The 21,803-nt window shown below is 34.5% G+C and overlaps 2 protein-coding genes across 2 annotated transcripts in view; one reads left to right on the forward strand and one right to left on the reverse strand.

The window, feature by feature from the left end:
* The window catches only part of EEA1 (early endosome antigen 1), a 120,188-nt gene extending 104,529 nt beyond the window's left edge, over positions 1-15,659 (forward strand). The window contains exons 23-29 of the mRNA XM_032346783.1: positions 5,790-5,975; positions 7,233-7,364; positions 8,618-8,803; positions 9,777-10,015; positions 10,282-10,402; positions 11,214-11,312; positions 12,028-15,659. Coding sequence (XP_032202674.1) covers positions 5,790-5,975; positions 7,233-7,364; positions 8,618-8,803; positions 9,777-10,015; positions 10,282-10,402; positions 11,214-11,312; positions 12,028-12,150 — 1,086 coding nt within the window. The 3' untranslated portion in view covers positions 12,151-15,659. The remainder of the gene's footprint in view (positions 1-5,789; positions 5,976-7,232; positions 7,365-8,617; positions 8,804-9,776; positions 10,016-10,281; positions 10,403-11,213; positions 11,313-12,027) is intronic.
* Positions 15,660-18,796: 3,137 nt separating this feature from the next.
* PLEKHG7 (pleckstrin homology and RhoGEF domain containing G7) overlaps positions 18,797-21,803 on the reverse strand; it is a 65,718-nt gene continuing 62,711 nt past the window's right edge. Inside the window, 3 exon segments of the mRNA XM_032347730.1 lie at positions 18,797-18,895; positions 19,899-19,940; positions 19,943-19,985. Coding sequence (XP_032203621.1) covers positions 18,797-18,895; positions 19,899-19,940; positions 19,943-19,985 — 184 coding nt within the window.

A 21,803-nucleotide genomic window follows, 5' to 3' on the forward strand; every position in this document is an offset into this window, starting at 1 on the left:
TTGAAAATAGAGCTACCCCATGACCCAGCAATTGCACTACTGACTATTTACCCCAAAGATACAAATGTGATTTGAAGGGGCACCTGCACGCCAGTGTGTATAACAGCAGTGTCCACAATAATTGAACTATGGAAAGAGCCCAGATGTCCATCAACAGCTGAATGGATAAAGAAGATGTGGTATATATATACAATGGAATACCACTCAGCCATCAGAAAATGAAATCTTGACATTTACAACACCGTGGATGGAACTAGAGGGTATTATGCTAAGTGAAATAAGCCAAACAGGGAGAGCCAGTTACCGTATGATCTCACTGATATATGGAATTGAAGAAACAAAACAGTCATAGGGGAAGAGAGGAAAAAATAAAATAAGATGAAACCAGAGTGGGAGACACACCATAAGAGACTTAATCATAGGAAACAAACCGAGGATTGCTAAAGGGGAGGAGGTTGGAGGGATGGGGTAACTGGATGATGGACATCAAGAAGGGCATGTGATTTAATGAGCACTAGGTATCATATAAGACTGATAAATCACAGACCTGTACCTCTGAAACCAATAGTATATTATATGTTAATTAATTTAATTTAAAAAATAAAAAAAAAATAAAAAGGACTCTATTAGAAAAATCTAAGGATGTACCAATAGTGGTATTAGATGTTAAATAATTTAATTTTAAAAATATAAAAAAATAAAAAGGACTTCATTAGTAAAATCTAAGGATTTTTGAAAATGCAAGCAATTTTACTGTTGGTTGTCAGACAGTATCGACCTTAGCTTTATATATTGGTCAACTTCCCAAGACTACCAGAATGTCTAATGATTAAAATTAGGAGATTTTAGCTCAAAGTAAACTTAATAACCTAAACATATATGGAAACCTTGTTCTTGACAGTACTATTTGAGTAAAGTATCATGTTTATTAAAATGAAGGATGTGGGAAAAGGATAATTTTTATGTAGCATTAAGGTATGAGTTCTCTGGGTGCCTGGGTGGCTCAGTGGGTTAAGCCGCTGCCTTTGGCTCAGGTCATGATCTCAGGGTCCTGGGATCGAGTCCCACATCGGGCTCTCTGCTCAGCAGGGAGCCTGCTTCCTCCTCTCTCTCTCTGCCTACTTGTGATCTCTCTCTCTGTCGAATAAATAAATAAAATCTTTAAAAAAAAAAAAAAAAAGGTATGAGTTCTCTAAGGTAAATGGAACATCTCCCAGATGGTCCAGCTAGTTGTCTCTCTTTCTTTCTCTTTTGTCATGGTGAAATACTATGCTTTTTCTTTTTTTCCTGTTTGGTTTTTTTGTTTAATTTAAAGTACATTATTGAAAAATTTTGTTGATAATCACAGGATATTTATATATAATATGTATAAATATAGTATGTCTATATGTTACCATAAGCTGTTATAGGGAAGGCTTTAAGAAGGAGGTAAAATTTGAACAGGTTCTCAAGGTTATATTTGAATATATAGAGAGTCCTAAGAAAGGTTATTTAACTCTGGCACATTTGAGAAAAGGTGCTGCAGTGGAGATGAGCAGAGCCAGGAGGCTAGCATGCTGTTGTGGGTTTGGAGGTTAAGTTAAAAAAGACTGGGATCAAATCATGAAGTATCTTAGATGCCTAGCAAGGATGATTGAACTTTATATTTGGGATGGGGGTGGAAACGCAAAGTACAAGCAAAGGAATAAAATGAAGAAATTGACAGCTTAACCTGAAAGAGGTTTATAGACAGCTTGGATTGGTTCTGGGTAAATTAGCTAGGGAGATTAATTAAGAGGCTATCTCCCTTTCTCCATAAATTCCATTAATCAAGGTGTTAATTGATTAGACTGGGCTTAAAATTCAAGAGGATGGAGCAGAAAAGATGAATGAGGGAGACTGGGTGAAACCAGAGGACTGAATACAGATAGGCCACAAGAGAATTGAAGGAACCAGTGGTAATTAATGATTTGACACAGAAATAGGAAAGTTGGGTCAAAGGATTTTCCTAGTGCTGAGTTGTTACAAGAAAAAAATACCATCTGATGTTTAGAAAGTCTTAACTTGCTGTACTCTCTAAGTAGCTTTATATTATTGGTATTTTTTTCTTTGTAACGTTATTGAAAGTCAGGGAAGGTCTGTAGAAGAGTTTGGACTTTATCCTAAAGGCAGTAGGGACCACAGAAAAGCTATGCTTGGATCTGTAGGTTAGGCCAGTGACTGGTGGAGGATAAGGAATGCATTGTGGAGCAGCAGGGCTGAGTGTGGAGAGTGGAGAGGACACTAGGCAGAGTCCATGTACACGTTATGGTGGCCTGGGCAGTAACAGTATGGAGGAGAATGTGGATGAATTAGAAGGATGTTCAGCTGATCAAGGAGATGAAGCTTAAGGATTGATTGCATAAGTCCTATAGAAATCACTGTTTCTGTTTTTGTTTTTTTCAGGCAGATATATTATTTACCCAAAAGCATGACATGGTGACAGGACTTAGATCTCTTAGGTCAATATTCTTTAAGCTAACAGCTGTTTTTATTATGTTTGAAAATTACATCAGCTACTAATAATTTTATATGTTGAAAGAAAAATTCATATGTTTGGACAAGAAGAGAAAGGCATAGGGATAAGGCTGCTGAGGAGTTTCTCAACTGTTAAGAGGCATGGATAGATCCTCTATTCCAAAGCATCGTTTTGCAGATGAGACTGAGGTCTGGTGTGGTTTGTGACAGTCCTAGAGCTGCCCAGTAACAGAACCATGATTAAATCTCAGTTCTTCTGATTCATAGCCCTTTACTCTTTTATCATTATTTCACCAGGATTTTTAAATATAAAATAGACTATTGCTTAATTCTATTATTCATGCTTCCCAAAGTATCTGAATTACGTAGGAAGTTTAAAAAAAATATTCCTAGAGAACTTCAAATGATACTTATGGACCAGAATAAGAGATGGTTATTAGCTTTTCTTTCTTTCTTTCTTTCTTTCTTTCTTTCTTTCTTTCTTTCTTTCTTTCTTCCCTCCCTCCCTCCCTCCCTCCCTCCCTCTCTCTCTCTCCCTTTCTTTCTTTCTTTCTTTCTTTCTTTCTTTCTTTCTTTCTTTCTTTCTTTCTTTCTTTCTTTATGCGTCAAGAATGTTTTAGGATCTTATTGCATAGAAATGAGAAGGGAGAGGTTGAGAACTTTGTAACATGACACCTACCTGAGTCTAGACTGCCATCTGTGGGTTGATTGTGTACTTCAAGACACCAGTGGAGTGGAAGACAGGCTGCCTGATCTATGCCTTTAGCCCCATCTGCTGGATTGTTTGTGAAATACTGATGTTTGTTGACGATATTTCAAATTAATTGGCTATGCTGTATGCTAGTCTTTACTGTTGAAGGAAGGTAGAAGTGGAATTTAATTTAAATTTTGTGAAGCAAAAATTCTAGGATAATAAGTTTAGAGTTAAATATAAACCTTTAGCCTTTACCATTCTTATGTCATTTAATCAGGGATCAAGAAGAAGTAATAAAATTTTAAGTTTTATTTTGAAAGAAGAAAGGAAAAATTGTTGGGCAGACAAGAACAGTAGCTACCACAGAACACTGCAGAAATTCCTTTCAGCTACACTACTGTGATTGTGGTATTCAGGGTCAAGGTTGGTAGGTGATCTACTCAGGGATTTGTGGGAGTAAGTGGCTTAATGATAGGTCCACAAAACTATTCAGTGGGAGGGGGAGTTCCCTAAGGGAAGAGATGCTGAACAGATGAAAATAATGTGGCCTTCAACAAGAAAGATAAATGCATGGCAGTGTTATCACTGAATGGCAGAGATGAATATTCAGAGACAAGACAGAGCAACATGTCTCGGCATCTTCTGAAAAGAATAGTGAAAATTTTTAGCTTGATCTTAAACATTTAGTCACTGGGTTTTTGGGAATTTAAAATTTTATTGGATGTTATTTATACCATGGGCACTTTGGAATTCTTTTGGGTAAAGATTGTTAACTACAGGCTCTAGTGAGCCTCAAGCCTTGGTATTCTTTAGTGTTAGATCAGGACCTCTGTTGACTGACAATTGCTATAAACTGTAGGGGCTAGGCTTTGTCAGATTTTGTTATTTTTACTTGAAATCCCTTTGTGATGCTTATGCCAGTTCCCACATGTACCATGGAGCCTTCTGTAAACACATTCTAGATAGAGTTCATTGTTTTTCTGTTCATTTGATTCATGGCAAATGCTCTTCTAGCACATACAGCTTCCATTTTACATACTGGTTCTGGTTTTCAGGCTACAGAGTCAACTTCTTTAAGTTAAGCACTATCTTTTACCTCCCTGTCTACCTTAGGAGTACACTCAATTAATGGTTAGCTACTTGGTTAGTGAAGGACTATGACTTTAAGATTTTTGAAAAAGGAGCCTGAGAGTTTTTAGTGTTCACTAGAAGCCATTGGAAATAGAAATTTCATTTATATCAGAAAGACTTCTGAACTGGATTTATTTGTAAGGAATAAACTTTCTCTTTCAGGAAGCTTGAGAACTCCTTAAATAAGGTCTTCATTTTAAAAATTTTCATCTATTTTTTTTTTTATTTTTTTATTTTATTTTTTTTTTAAAAGATTTTATTTATTTATTTGACAGAGAGAAATCACAAGTAGATGGAGAGGCAGGCAGAGAGAGAGAGAGGGAAGCGGGCTCCCTGCTGAGCAGAGAGTCCGATGCGGGACTCGATCCCAGGACCCTGAGATCATGACCTGAGCCGAAGGCAGCGGCTTAACCCACTGAGCCACCCAGGCGCCCTATTTTTTTTTTCATTGAATGCTTACTATAGCTGAGCCTTGCCCGCAGGGATCTTTGCTAGATTATATCTTCTGCCTCCTGTTCAAATGAACTGTATCTCCAGAATAAGAAAGATGAACTTCTTCCAGATGGTGGGAGAGCATCTTAGAGTTACTTTTCTTCTCTGCTGCTATTTTGTAGTTGCAACTGAGAGTGTCAAGATTCCTGCCATTTTCTCTTACCCACCTGTTGCCATATCTACCCCAAAATGAAACCTAATAGGTCAAAAAGTTTTCCCTTTTCACTAGCTTTGTCTTCACAAAATATTTGGACTTTAGAACAGTCAGTAACTATGGGCAGTGTTGATCAACAACACTACTTCTACCACGTAGATGGGAAGTTAAGAGGCTGGGCTAATATCTTTGTCAGAAATAGAGCCCCAGATGTCTGGTAGAGTTTATTCTTTTGATTCACTTGATCAGGTTAGCAGATGTGAAATGGTTTTTTTCACTTCATGACAAAAATCCTTTCTGTTTACTAAAATTTCAGCATGTCACGGGACATCGTAGGTCCTGTAAGACATATATATATATGTAATGTAGCATTTAACTACATCTCCTTTTAAATTGCTTTTTTTCATGTCTCCCCATATCTTCTAATTATATATATACACATACACATAAATATAAATACACATAAACATTTATATACATATATATATATATTTTTTTCTGAGTGTGTTTAATACAATCCCTTCTTGTATAATATTCCTTAATACCACTTAGCCAGTAATACTTACAGACGATTTCTAAAGGTTTTGGAATTGCTTCAGTTTTATTAAATATTTTACATTAAACTGTTCTCCATAGGCAGGAGAGTTAAGAGAGTTGTCTAGTGTTCTTTCTTTTTTTTACCTGATGTTACTGAAAGGCATAACAAGCTATCTTGTTATAGTATATTGCTTTCTACTGTGCTTATGCTAACTGTTGTTTCTGTTGAAATTTGCTAAAATCAAAAAAGGACATATAATAATTTGGGGAAATTGTTTTTATAAGTCTGTAGAAGAGAAGCTTTCTCTAGCACAGGAGGACTTGATTTCAAACAGAAATCAAATTGGAAACCAAAATAAATTGATTCAAGAACTTAAAACTGCCAAGGCTACATTGGAGCAGGAATCAGCAAAGAAAGAACAGCAGTTGAAGGAGCAATGTAAAACACTACAAGATGTCCAGAAAGAAAAGGTATTTCATTTTCTGACTAAATCTAGAATCTGAGAGTTACAATGGCTTTAGAAATTATCTAGTCAAATCTCTTACCTGATACAGGCATCACCTTTATCTTCAGCAGCAGCTCTCCTTAAATGGATTTCTGGTGTCTGATAAAATACTTGTGATAATTGGATTTTTGATGCTATGAAGTACTCTTAATAGCTCCTTTATCATTTCTACTCATTTTTCTTTTTGCTCTTTTTAGTTTTACAAATCTTTTTCATACCATAGACCTCTGGTTATTTAAAAACAGGTGTTATAGCTCCACAACTATCTTATATAACATTTTCTAGTGTGTGAAAGAGAGAAAAAGGTCTAGAAGTAATTCTTAGCTTATAATTCTTAGAATTCAGAGCCAGGTCTTTCTAAGGGAAGTTAGAGTATATTTTACATAAATGGTGCTAAATTATAGAGTTGAAAGCCATCTGTTATATGACCAATACATTTAAAAGTTAGTTAAAGTACTATATGAAACAGAAATTTGGATTCTAGGAAGCATTTTATTTCTGGCTTCAGAGTTGAAATCACATTATTTCTATTAGCTGATAGGATATCATTCTGAAGTTTACAATTCCAGAAGTTCATTGGGTATCTTAATTGTGCAATTCAAAGTCTCTTTAATTTAAAAAATTGGCGGATGTTTTTGTTGGGGTGGGAGTTTGGAGCTGACATGATATTCGTGATTTGTGCCTCAAGTTTAGAAAATTTTGAGACAACTATAGCATATAGGCCTTTAGTTGTAAGGGCTTTGGAATAGTCAGACTTTGTTGTAGTTTTGACTGTATCGCTAAAGGCTTTTATTTAACTTCTCTGAACCTTTGTTCCTTTATTATCAAATGAGGATTAAAAAGAGCTATTTAGTATAAATATCAAATTAGATAATATGTAATATCACTACCTAGGTGCCTTAAATAAAGATATTTCTGGTAATAGTAATAATAACAGCATTAAAGAATGGTAGTTTTGGCTAAATTTTATAGTGTTCTTACTTTGGCCAGACACTATTCATTTTATGGTATTAACATTAACTATTTAATGCTTATAAAGATCTTACTGTTGTTCACATTGTATAAATAATGACAAAGAGGCAAGTGAAGGTAAGTAGTTTGCTCAAGTTAACTTAGGTAAAAAGGGGCAGAAACAGTGTCATAAATAGTTGCAGTTATTTTATTACATTGATTTTCAGTTAAGTATTTTAAAATTACTTTTTAATAAATTCTTTTTCTACAGTCACTGAAAGAGAAAGAACTAGTAAATGAAAAATCTAAATTGGCAGAGATAGAGGAAATTAAGTGTAGACAGGAAAAAGAAATTGTGAAATTGAGTGAAGAACTCAAGTCCCACAAGCAAGAAAGCATAAAGGTATGTTAAAATAATCATTGTTCTTCCCTCTGTACTGTATTATTGTCATTTAAATAAAAAAATACATATATTATTGGAAACCTGCTATGTGCCAGATGTGTTGTTTCGTCATTTTGACAAATGCTTTCACTATTGTGCTGCATAGTGTCTATATACATATATTGAAACTATGTTACTTATGTTTTCAGCTTTTTGAATAAAGCAAAGTAACTCTAAAAGTTTAGATTTGTTGAGATGATAATCAAGAGAGCTATTGATTTAGGGGTACCTGGGTGGCTTAGTTGGTTAAGTGACCTACTCTTGATTTCAGCTCAGGTCTTGATCTCAGGGTTGTGAATTCAAGCCCTCTGTTGGCTCCATACTGGGTTGTAGAGCCTAATTAAATAAATAATTTTTTAAAAAAGTTGGGGGGCACCTGGGTGGCTCAGTTGGTTAAGCATCCCACTCTTGGTGTCAGCTTAGGTCTTGATCTTAGGGTCATGGGTTTGGGCCCCACTTTGTGTTCTATGCTGGGCATGGAGCCTACTTCAAAAAATAAAAAAGAAGAGTTATTGATTTAGAAAATGATGTTTATAGATAGTAAGCTAAAAAACAGAGTCTAAAACTCAGATTTTTATGGGATTGTGTTTTTTCAGTTGTTTTTCTTTCCTAAAATTTTTGATAATCTGTTCTGAACATTTTTCCTGTCATAAGAATAATAGGGGATCAGTTGAAAAAACCAATTGTCTATAATTTGCTTTGTAAAAAATTATTAAATTTCTTAGAAAAAGGTTAAATTCTCTCTTGAGTGCTCTCACTACCTTTTATGTCTACCAATATACTTACCATTTTGGTTTTTAATTAATTATCTCTTTATATCATTATATTCTTATATACTGTGACTTCCGTAAAGCAGGTAATGTATATAATTCATCTCTATATGTCTTCTTAAAAACTAACACAATGTGTGATGCCTAAGCGGTGACCAGTGAATGCTGGCTAAGTGAAGAAAGGGAAAATAGGGGCTAGGAGTTTTTCCATAATTGAATTAAAATATGCATGTAAAGTTATTACTTGGATCTAAATGGTTATTGAGCAGGAAGTAAATAATCTTTCCTCTTTTAAACCAGTTGTTTAAAATAGTGAACTTTAAGGATCTCCTAAGAGGAGAGGTTAAAACTCATATTGTATGTATTGTTATGATAACTTGTCTAACAGCTACATATGGAAACATTTACTGTAAAGGATGATTTATTTTTGGCCTTTTTCAATAGGAGGTAACAAATCTCAAGGATGCCAAGCAGCTTTTGATTCAGCAGAAATTAGAGCTTCAAGGGAAAGTAGATTCCTTGAAGGCAACCCTTGAGCAGGAGAAGAGAAACCAGCAAATGCTAAAAGAACAGGTGAAAAAGGAGGAAGAGGAACTGAAGAAAGAATTTACTGAGAAGGAAGCTAAACTGGTCAGTAATTTTATGGTGGGGAGTGTGTTTTGAGATTGATTTTATAAGTCAATCCAGTAACAGAGGATTTTTCTACTTAGAAGTTAGGATTTAAATGCTCTTACCTAGCATTTTAATTTTTGATTGAGAAAAGAGATCTGATTTGTTTAAAGAGCTGGCATGTATTTGGAAATATTTTAGTCTGTAATTACATTTTGGTTTATATAAATAAAAATTCAATAAAACTTAATTCAAAAAAATGAAAACCTTTCAGTGCCAGAAAAACAAATCCACAATTGTGTAGGTTGAGGTAAATGGCATGGATTGCTAATGATGTTAAACTCATTTGTTTAGTCCAAGTAAATGTTGATAAGGGAGAACGGAAACTTCAGTTTGGAATTTTGATGACCAAAGTCTACTTTTCCTTCCCTAAATTGTGCATGCCAAAATGGGAAGCATCTGGCTTTCCTCTATTGAATTAAGTCCAGATATCCCCACATAACTTGAATGCTGAATGTTTTAGTTGAAGGTTTGAATTTCAAGTTCACACAGTGATCTGAAGGGTTTGTATTTTTTTGTTTGTTTGTTTTTTTTTGTTTTGTTCGGTTTTTGGCAGGTTGATAGACAAAAAGATGCATGTGGAATTTGAGATGGATAATGCCAGCTTTGCATCCAGGGCCTTTGCTATCCTTAACTATGTGTTCTTCCTCTGTGCTAGTAAGAAAAGGAAAATATCTCAAATTGCTTTATGTTCACTGGTGTTATAAGAAGCTTGCTGACCATCATTTCAGCATAATGGCCTTGAGCCACTTCAGATTACACAGATGTTTTTGGAATTAGTTTCATTAGTGTAAAATGAAATACATTCTCCTGCCTTCTTTCCTGAAGAAGTAATATTATTTATGTTGCCAATATTTTAAATTCAATAGCTAATTAAATTTATTTTGCATTACTTTTGTAATAGGTTTTTTTCTCACTGTTCTTCCTTTTTCAGCATTCTGAAATAAAAGAAAAAGAAATAGGAATGAAGAAGCATGAAGAAAATGAAGCTAAACTTACCATGCAGATTACAGCATTAAATGAAAACTTAGGCACTGTAAAGAAAGAGTGGCAGTCCAGTCAACGGAGAGTCAGTGAGCTCGAGAAACAGACGGACGACTTACGGGGTGAAATTGCAGTGTTAGAAGCCACAGTTCAGAATAATCAGGATGAAAGGAGAGCACTACTAGAAAGGTGATTGATGTCTAGTCAAATTAGTTTATTTCCATTCTAAGTGACGAAAAGATGGTCTTTTTCCACATTTTAAAAAATACAAGTCTTGAGAAAAATGCATGGGTCCTATAGGTATTTATGTAGCCATTTAAAAACTAACCCTTAAAGCAATCAGATAGCTGAAATTCATGTATTATATTTGAAGTTACTGAAGTAGTTTATTATGTATGTTCTAGAAGGATCTTTATCATTAAAAAATTTAATAGTCTCTTTGCCATCTATTCTAGATGCCTTAAAGGAGAAGGTGAAATAGAAAAGCTTCAAACCAAAGTCCTTGAATTGCAAAGAAAGCTGGATAATACCACTGCAGCAGTGCAGGAGCTGGGCAGAGAAAATCAGTCCCTTCAAGTAAGTCATCTGGTAATGTGAGGCTGTTTTTCAGTACAGAATTAACTCTTAGGGAAAGCACATTTTCAGTCTTTAAAAGAAATCTCCGATATTTAGTAAATACTTTTGAATGGCTACTTTCTTTGTAGCAGTATTGTTTGTGTTATGGATAATTAAATAAAAGGGATAAAGAATTTGTCTGAGAGAACCCTGGGATTAGTGAGAAAGCGTTGTCATTCCTGAATTGTCAGTACTGGGAAAATTCAGAAACATCAAGGAATAGTTGAGTCACTATTTGATAAAGAAGTGATGGGCTTGGTGCCCAGAAAGGATTGATCATTAAGGTTAGAATGGATGGGAAATCACTAAGGATTAGAAATTACCAGTGCCTTTGAGGACTAAAATTTGATTTACTTTATTTTTTTTTGTCATTCAGACTTATGAATTTAGCAACTTTTGACAATGGAAAATGACCAAAGTATTTCGGATATTTAAAATTTTATCCCATGGTGCCTATAAGTCAAAATTTTATAAAAGTTGGGCACCAGGGGCACCTGGGTGGCTCAGTGGGTTAAAGCCTCTGCCTTCGGCTCAGGTCATGATCCCAGGGTCCGGTGATCAAGCCCCGCATCCGGCTCTCTGCTCAGCAGGGAGCCTGCTTCCTTTCCTCTCTCTCTGCCTGCCTGTGATTTCTGTCTGTCAAAATAAATAAAATCTTTAAAAAAAAAAAAAAAAAAGTTGGGCACCAAATTAGAAATTATGCATCATTCTTCAAAATGTTGAATGTTATATGTACAGGCACTTGTTTTTGTTTGTTTGTTTTTTTTAATAGATCAAACACACACAAGCATTAAATAGGAAATGGGCTGAAGACAACGAAGTACAAAACTGTATGGCCTGTGGGAAAGGCTTTTCAGTAACAGTGAGACGGGTAAATTATTTTATTCATATTGCTATGGTTCTGAATTTTATTTCTCAATATCAATTAATGTTTTAACCATCAGCATAATCTTGCATTTGATGGATTAAAAACATTTTCTATTTGTTGATTAACTTTACAGCTATATAGAATCATTAAATTTTATGCAGTATAGTTTCTGATCAGCATATGTGTTTCAATTTTAGTTTTAAATTTAGTCATTGCCTCTCTATTGAATTATTCTCTGGAATAATCATTTTCTGAACCAGTGGGCCAGGATTAAACTCATATGTTTTAGTCATCATTGGGTTCTTTTAAAGAAAAAGAAGAGATTAAAAAACCTTTTTTTCTAAATAATACCATGTTATGTTTCAGGTTTATATTCTTATTGATGAAATTATGCCTAAAACACTTGGCAAATAGGAATGGTTTTTACCTGGTAGGATGAGATGCTTTATTATCACTTTTTAGATGCCTCTTAAGGTTCTTTTGAGAATTCCATGATAAAAGCCATATAAAATGTTTAGCATAGTATCTGGTAAATAGGAAACATTCAGATTAACTAAGGGATTAAATTGACATACTGAAATGGTATATTATTAAATAATATACTAATCACTTGAAAATTAATATACCTTCACAGTACAGTCTGTAGTAGTCTTGTAGTCTCATAATGCTTTTGGTATAGTTTCTATGCTTGAAATTGTTTAATTTTTGTCATTTACAGCATCACTGCAGACAATGTGGAAATATCTTCTGTGCTGAGTGTTCAGCCAAAAATGCCTTAACTCCTTCTTCCAAGAAGCCTGTTCGTGTCTGTGATGCATGTTTCAATGACTTGCAAGGATAATGGGTTATCACAATGTCAGAGTAGTATTACACTAACATTAGATTTTTAATAAATGCACTTAATAGAGGTCTTGGACTACTATTTGATTTGGACAGTGGTTGCAATATTAGACCAAATTAGAATTCATATATTTTGGAATGTTATCAATATCAAGTAAAACTCTTCTATTTTTGTGAGACTTGGGCTCATCTTTCATTACTTTTTTCCATTTAACCCCTGGAACAGCTTTCATGCCAAGTTTAGAATTAGCCAATGAAATGTAAATAAACTTTGGACAGAAAATAGCAATGTATTTTTTTAAATACAATTTCATTGTTCACAAGTGACATGAATACAGTTCCATAGCTTACTTCTTCCTCCCAAATTTAGGATACAAAAATGTACATGGGTGATATATGTTGCACAATAGCACATTAATTATATTAAATACTCATTGTCAAGTCATGCACAGAACTATAAAACTTTTTTTTTCTTATATATAGGTTCATAGCTCAGTTGCATTATTATGTTATAAATTTACTACTCAAGTACAGTTTATGTTGAAATATGTATTAACCACGAATTTAAACATGGTTTTTGTTTTAACAATATTGATTAAATTCTCTTGGGTAGATTTTATGAAAACCTCTGTAAAATCAGTTTGCTTACTTTATGGTTATCCTGGGGTGGGTTGTATTTTAAAGATTGGGGTTAATTTTTCTTTTTCTTTGTCTTTTTCTATCTAACTTTTAAACTCTCACGTATTCTCAATTAGGAATCTAGAAAACCTCTCACCCTCACCCCCCAGTTGGAGGATGAATAATAGAAATTGTATAATGGTTCTATTCTCAGTTTCTTGTAAGAGGAAAGTTTTCTGAGATTAGCCTTTATATTATACCCTCATTATACCCTATATTATACCTTGTCTCTCCTGCATCTGGGAGAATCTGAGTTTGCTTTTTTAATGGATCTTTGTTTTCCTTTTATTTGGTTTAACCTTTCTAAGCATAGCTCAGCTTCACTATTGTTTTATAATTTTGCATCTTAAAGCCAGTAACTGATAACGCTCTGGTCTTATCTGCATAAACGAATACAAATGATAAGGAGATATTAAATATTCTACTTTATATTTTCTTCTTACCTAGTAGGGAAACATTTTTGAAAGTTGTGAACTTGACTTTAATTTAAAATGATTCTGAATTTGGGGTTCTATATCAGCTGGCAAATCTTTTAATTTTGCAAAAATATTACTATGAAATTACTTCGAAATAACAGCTGGAGAGAAGAGTATCACCAAAAACAAATGTATGTGGGAATCCCAAAGTTATAATCAGAACTGAAGCAGAATGGCTAATTAAGGATAATTAAAAGTTAGCTTATTTGTATGGTGAACAATGGAATTGAGTTTTAATTTATTATGGTCTTACTCATTTGGCAAATTGGAAAAAATCTGTAGAGAGGTCATTAATATTGACTTATTCTTTTTAGAAAAAAAAGTACGAAGTTATCCGTTTGTGCAATGTAATCATTTGGTAATAATATCAGGGAAGGATGGGACTTAATATTTCATTTGCAATGGTTTACCATACATACTTGCTTTCAAATATCATGCTGAAATAAAGTTGTGTTTATGCTTTACCTGTAACATCTAAGAATTAAAAAGATTGTCATATAATCATTTAATTATTTTTTAAAAAGCCATTTAAATAAGTCTTGCTGTCAGTAGCTATTAATGACCCTGTTTGTGAGGCCCTCAGTTTGTATAAACATATATCCTTCAGCTTATATAAAGAAGAAATACAGTGACTCTTTATTAAAAATAATAATTGGATAATATAAATTGAGCTAAAATTATTTGAGCCTTTTTATGTACTTATAAATCCTTTCAAATAGTCTTAATTCTATACTCTAACACATTAGAAACAGTATGAAACTTAGGAACTTTCTGCTTTGGAAAAATGGATACTCATAGCAACATTTTTTGTTTTTGTTTTTGTTTTAAGATCATAAAACTTCATGAGGATTATAGGTTAAGTATTTGTTCATTTCGTCTCCTAATTGGGCGCACTGAAGGCCTTTTCCCTGTCTTGTCCCCCCACCTCTATATTCCCCCCAATTGTGGGGACAACAAATAAAATCATATGTGTTTGAGTCATTTTCTAGTTTTCATCTAGCTAATCTCATTTCATAGGTCCTGAATAATTTACTAGAGGCTACTCTACTAATAATTTTGGAAATGAAACCTTTTCTTTGTTGTTGTTTATGAACTTTCACTAATTTAAGATGTTTTAGAAACAAAGAATTTTCTTTTTTATTTAAAGTCATCTTTTGAGTTCTTATTGGCTCTACATTTTAGATGTTTGCTGGTACTATTTGTCAGTGAGTTAGAACTCGCATGTCTGAGCTGTTGGCTCTAACGCAGTCTTTTGGCATCACTTGTTAGTAAATTCCAAACCCCAGCACAGAAATGTGAATTAAAATCAAGTTTTGCTGGGTTAGTGTACAATAAACTATACCTACAGATTTTCTTTAATAGAAAGAAGAGACAGCTGCTGGTATAGGATTAGTTCATTTTGAAGAAAAAAGAGGGAAACAAACACAAAGACCTCAATGCAGTGTACAAATAACATTTTGTTCAACTACCTCTTAATGTGGAATTAGCTAGTTTAATAGTTTCCTCACCGTAATGTTAAATAGTAACTGCCAAATTTGTTAGTTTCCCATCTCTCTTAGAAAGGCTTTAAGATTATTTTATAGTTTTGAGAACTTTGAAGCCACTTTTTTTTAACTTTGCATTTGCATAAAAATGTTTAGCTTTTAAGTGGACAGCAAATTATGATCATATATTTTGATATTCATGACCTATTTGACTATAGCAATTTTTTTTAATGCACTTTGGCTATTAAACCATGGATGATTTGATCCGTAAGATTTAAATGTGCCATCAATTTAGTATTCCTAGACATGAGCTTGATGAATGGTATTCTGTAATTATAATGTGCCACACATTATGGTGTCTTAATTGCCCTTTGCCTGAATTTTAATGATCAATTTGTTATTGTTGCAGATGTGAATATTGTGCATAAACTTACTAAATTTATGTAAAATTGTATAAAGTAGAATTGGAAATTGCTAAGTTCTTTCTGTGTAGAAGTAATGAATTTATTGTAACATGATGCAGTTATATATATGACATTGTGTACTTCCTTGAACTGGATCATATATTCATAGTTTCTATAGAAACTTGTGCATGAATATTTTCTCATTTAGGTTTTTAATTCATTATTTGTATTGTGTTTCCTACTTGTGATCATGTAGTTGTGCCTTATTTTTGTGAGAGAGTTTAGCTCAGTAAATACTGTAATTTCTAAACTCAGTGAGTGGAAGGTTATTGATTATAAATGTAACTGATAAATTACACAACAGCATTTAAATCTGTATAGAGAACAATGGAAGGATCCTTATTGAATTGTTGCTTTTGTTTTTTTTAATTTGTTAAAGATGATATTAAAAAACCTTTTCTTTCTAGTACCTGTATTCTGTGACTGTAAATTATTTTGCCTATTTAAAAAAGAGTACAAAATGGTAACCATTTTGTATATATTTACAGAATGTTAGAACTTTCTACTTGGATGGAGACGGGATAAGCTTTGATGTTTAACGTAAAGTAGTAAGTTCATAACTTGAAGAGAAATTACTAAAGCCATTTTGCTTAGGACATTCTGTTTTCATTCCATTCATTATTGTGGAAAATTAATAAGCTACAAAGAAATGTTAAACAATATTGAAGTAATTCCTTTTTTCATTGTTTATCTAAGTTTAGCACCCAGGTGACCATTTAAAGAGTCTTTTCTAAGGGCTCAGGAAGCCATCATTTTTTACTGTGTTTTTCCTGGGAACCAAAGTTCCCGAAGTGTTTTTTCATTTTACTCTAATGTGTGCTTGCCTTTAAAGAGTTTAATATGGATGTTCTTAAGGACTTATTGGATTATATATTAGATATGTTCTTTTATGATATTTATAGAATTTCAGTTTAAATATATATTCTTTTTTTTTTTTTAAGATTTTATTTATTTATTTGACAGAGATCACAAGTAGGCAGAGAGGCAGGCAGAGAGAGAGGAGGAAGCAGGCTCCCCGTGGAGCAGAGAGCCTGATGTGGGGCTTGATCCCAGGACCCTGGGATCATGACCTGAGCCAAAAGGAAGAGGCTTTAACCCACTGAGCCACCCGGGCACCCCTATATAGTGTATTCTTTTAAAAATTCTATTGTGGTAAGAATGCCTAACGTAAGATCTACCCTCTTTGACAGCTTTTTCAGTGTATAGTACAGCAGACCTCTAAAGCTTCCTCATCTCATTTAGCTGGAATTTTATATCATTGATTGGTAACTCCTCATTTCCCCCTCTATTGGAAACCATGTTCTACTCCGATTCTGTGAATTTGACTACTTTCGATACCTCATGTCAGTGGAATCACACAGTACTTGTCTTTCTGTGACTGACTTATTTCCCTTAGCATAATGTCCAAGGTTCATCTATATCATTGCAAGTTGCAGAATTTCCTTCTTTTTAAGTTTGAAACAGTATTCCATTGTATGTATGGACTACATTTTCTTTATCTGTTCATCTTCTGATGGACATTAAGGTTTCTTCCACTTCTTTGCTACTGTAAATAGTGCTGTGATGGACACAGGATTGTTAATATTTTTTTGTACATAGCATATTCTTAATCGGTTTTAAATCTTGACGCTAATTTACTCAGTCTTTCTCTCCCTCAAATGAGATTTCAGGGTAAAATTAGTTCTTTATACATATAAATATTTACTGGACTCATGGGACTTTAAAAAAAGAATCCTGAGAGATTGCCTAGTTCCAGTCCATTGCCCTCCTCTTGGCTTGGTTTATAGCTAAAAATTCCTGCAAGAGGATTGTTATTTTTTTCTAAAAAATATATATATTATTATTTTTTTTTTATATTATTTTTTGGCCAAAAATTTCTAAGTCTTCTCTTACATAAATCTGTATTGTCTTCTCCTGGACATAATTGCTTTCAATCCCATCTGGGTGCCATCTCTAGGAGCTTACTTGAAGTCTAGTCCCTGTTCTCTGCTCGTTTTTTTTTTTTTCTCATTTATTCTTAGACATTAACAGTAATTATTGTTTTCCAGATTTTCCTCTTATTTCTACCTGTTCTTGATAAATATCTGAGATTATTATACAGAGACTGTGACCTTCCTTTCTAACAGTGCTTGGTTCTTGTAGAAGAGCCTTTATGCTGTACTTGTCTGTCCTGCCTGGTTTACTGGTGAAGTCTGTGTTTTTCCTCAGAATTAACTGTGCACATGACTTTTTCAGGCATTATCCTCTCTATCCTATCCTCCAACTTAAGGACATCAGTTAATGTCTCACTTACCTTTAAGCCCAGATTGATTGATTTAGTACTTCCATTTTGGAAATTGCAAAAGTTACCAATCCTAAATTGAAATTTGTGGATTTCCTTTTGATATAATCTGACTATAAGAACTAGTTTTTTAAATGCAGTTAATAGTATATTCTACCATGACAATATAATAATTCAAATTGCCTTTCTTTGTAAAAATTCCAATGATGTTTCAAGTCCTTCCTGCCAAATAAACTTGATTGTACTGTGCTAACACATCGCACACGTGCATACACACACACACACACACACACACACACACGCACACACCACTCAAAACCAGAAAGTGGTTTTATGACACATTCTTCCAAAAATGAGGTTCAGAGAAAGACTTTCTATTAAATCTTAACTATTTCTATGAAAATCTCCTATGTAAAACTTAACCAGTGAAACTGAAACAAATACTTTTTTTTTCTTAAAATAAGGAAATTTAGTCTTTAGGATTTTCTACTTCTAAGTTAGGTTATTTTAAAATATACCTAAGATAAGCAAACTGTTGGCAAATAAGAATTTAAAAACTGTTAAATATAGACTTATTGCTTATCTATTAGAAGACCAAAGTTTATATCTGAGTTAGAATTGCATTTGAGGTAGGACTCTAAAGCAGTAAGACTGATTTACAAACCATGTGGGAAATTTGTATTCATTATTGAAATACTTGAAGTGAGTAGAACTCACATTGAGCACAAGCAGGGGACATTGCTTTCCTCCTGACACTCCATCCCTTTACAAATTCTAATAGCACCATCCTTCACTCACATCTCTTGCAAGTCCTGCCAAGACATGACAAGGTAGTCTAGATAACACTATGTACCTGCCAAAAAATTCCTCAGAGTTCAAATTTGTTGCAGTCATTATTCCTCCCTAGTAAGGATTTTCTTGGCTCAAATTCTCAAATTCTGGACCTCCTTTAAAATACATATTTCCTTCTAGCTCATCACTAAATAAGTATTACAGAAGTTTGAATGAGGGACACCTGGGTGGCTCAGTGGATTAAGCCTCTGCCTACAGCTCAGGTCATGATCTCAGGGTCCTGGGATCGAGTCCCACATCGGGCTCTCTGCTCGGCAGGGAGCCTGCTTCCTCCTCTCTCTCTACCTGCCTCTCTGCCTACTTGTGATCTCTGTCTGTCAAATAAATAAAATCTTAAAAAAAAAAAGTTTGAAAGAGTATCTTAATCCCTAATGTCTAAAAAGATGCACCACTTGTTTTAGGTCCCTAAATGTCAGGATTCTGCAGGCAATGTAAATAAAGATATATTCTTGGTTTCCTGATTCTTGGTGAAGCAAGAGATCGCTGCTATTATTTGTGCCGTCCACATTTCCTGTTTAAAATATATATGGGGGGGGAGCGGAGGGAGAATGTTGTCAATTTTTCACATATTTAGACTAATATTTTCCTTTTATTTATTGACTTGCTCTTTAAAACTGAAGACTAATGAAACATTGGATATTTCCCATTTTCTTTCTTAAATCCAATATATCATAAAATAGCTCTAATCATGCATGAAGGTGCAAATGGATTAAATGAGTATGGTGTAGAAGAAGTTGGGAAAACAGTTATGAGTAATCAAGGAACCATAATAGTCAATGATAACTAATTAGAAAAATGAGCACCGAGAATATAAATAGTTTCAAAGTTCAATTTCTTGAATTTCCATTTTGTATGGAAATAGCGTACTTTGGCAAACAGACTGAGGAGGTGACCCAGGAAGTTGAGTTATTAAGAATAATGCAAATACTGCATTAATTGTCAGGCTTTGTTGCTGCTATGATAAAAACCTTCCTGGAGAGAGACAAAAATGGAAACTGCTAAGATAGAGAAACCAGAGTCAGGCAACCACTTTCCCCCTCTATAGATGTATCAACACTGGCGTATTTTCCTTTCTTTTTTAAACTGGCATATTTCCAGAGGTGGTTCATTATTGCAGTAGCCCCTCATTTAAGCTGACATCACATCACTTGCATTTCAGGACTTTGAAAATTGATTGGAATACCTTAAAAGTCCATCATGCAATCCGAAAGCAGTTCTTTCACCCATTGTGTTTTATAAGCTGCAGAACTTAGAGGCAGCCCTTGAGCTTCTGGTCCAGGAAAAAACGAAGGGGGCTGTGTCAACTGTGAGAGTGTAAGGAAATGGAGAACTCCTGACATTTCTCAGCATGATACGGACTTTATGTCCACATCCTTCCCCTCTTCCACCTCTCAGAGCTGGTAAAGGAAATATACAAAATTTCCCATTTCCCATTACTTAAGAGGGTTGGAGTGAGATTTTTTCCCCCCTTATATCAAGTCTGAAGAATCTACCCTATAAAATCGAATAGATACTCTGATGTTTTCCATTTGGGCTTGTAATAAGAATGGTGCTATATACACTGTCCATACCTGTTTTCATGTTGTACAAGGAAAGCATTTCTCGGCCGGAATGATGGAAAGAGATTACAAAGACGAAATTCTCAGTACAGGAACCTAGAGTATTTGTTTGTTTTAATGAATGTGAGAGGTTTATGTAGATTACCAAAAGCAACAACAACAAAAAGTCGATTTCAAGACCAAGACTTCACTGCTATGTCCAAATAGAGCCCACTTAAATATGAAAACCCTTTCTTCCTTACTTAAAGACTGGTGGGACTTGATGAAATGCAATTATGGCTTACCTGATGGAAAATGGGCACCTTGTAGAAGAAATTTAGCATGTTAGGTGGATAGTATGTATGTAAAATATAGACAATAAAACATGGAAAAGAATAACTATTGTTTCTCTGACTTCCACCGCTCCTTTTTAAAATGTTACTTTTGTATTTAAAGTGAAATCATAGCAAAACAAGGGTTATAAACAAATTAAGATGTAACAAAAATACCGAATCTGAGTGCTTCCCAACAGGCCAAATAATTGACTCAAAATTCAGCCTCTACCAAACCATGTAAAATGTGAAACAAAAGGAAGTGTTGGTGAGGTTTCTGCACTTGAAAAAAAGCAGTCTGTTCTGTCATTTCCTAGCTGGTCTTTTGAAGAAAAGACAGGAGATACTGGGAAAGCAATTCCTTCCCCCCCCCAAAATTTTATTTATCTCTTGGAGTGAGCACAGCAGGGGAGCAGCAGGCAGAGGGATTGGGAGAAGCAGGCTCCCCACTGAGCAGGGAGCCAGATGTGGGGCTCCATCCCAGGACCCTAGGATCATGACCTGAGCTGAAGCCAGAAGCTTAACGGACTGAGCCACCCAGGCACCCCCCCCCCCCTTTCTAAATGTAGCAGGAGCTTTTAAATGGAAAGCTTCTCCCTTGAATTATTAATAGCACACAGGGAGTAAAATTCTGCAGCCTGTATAGTTAATCATATCTAGGAACAAACAGAGAGCCAAACCAGGCTCGTCTTCTGGTCACATCAGGTAGAACCTAAGGGTGGAGGAGGAGGCACAGACTCTTATTCCTGGCTGATCCTTATGCTGATGCTTGTCTGCTGTCATTATTTGTATTTGATTAAATGTATGGGTTTAAATCAGACTTATTGAGGTTGAGCCTCATTTCAGAATCAAACTGAATACAAGACTTTTATTTTCTTAACTGCAGGAGCCATTGTAGCATCACAGGTAATATCCATAGCAGTCTAAACCTCCTAATGCCTAAATTCTGCCACAGTGGCGTCTGTTAAGGTCATGAAATTCTGTCCAGCTTTCTGCGATGAAAGGACTATTAAAATGACTTTCTGGAAAAAACCTCATGGGTTTGTTTTACTCCCTGATTTTTTTCCTTATAAATTCCCTGTAGCAAGTCAGGCTTTACAGACTAGGTTGTTGTTCTTGGCTGGATTTTGGAATTCATTTTCCTCAAAAACTGCAACTGTAGTTCTCAATTCTTCAAGGCATCCCTCATCTGTTTGATTTGTAATATGGGTACAAGGGACTTCATAAGCAAAAAGAACTGGTCAAGCTAGGCGTGTAAAATAAAACGAGGAGAGAAAATAATATGGTCAAGAATTGCCCTTTTTCTTGCCTGACATTCTAATACAAGAATTATAATAACTGACACCATTTATTAAGCCCTTACTTTGTACTGGGCACTGTGCTGTTTTTTCCTTTTTTTTTTTGGCGGGGGGGAGGTTATCATTTAAACCACACAGCAACCGACTAAGTCCTCTAGTTCGTTCTTAGGAATGAGGAAACAGATTTCATTTTTCCAAGGTCACCCAGCTTGTAAATGATTCATCCAGGATTTGAAACAGGGTTGTCAATC

The sequence above is a fragment of the Mustela erminea genome, chromosome 6 (assembly GCF_009829155.1).
Source record: "Mustela erminea isolate mMusErm1 chromosome 6, mMusErm1.Pri, whole genome shotgun sequence".
In the NCBI taxonomy this organism is placed as follows: Eukaryota; Metazoa; Chordata; class Mammalia; order Carnivora; family Mustelidae; genus Mustela; species Mustela erminea.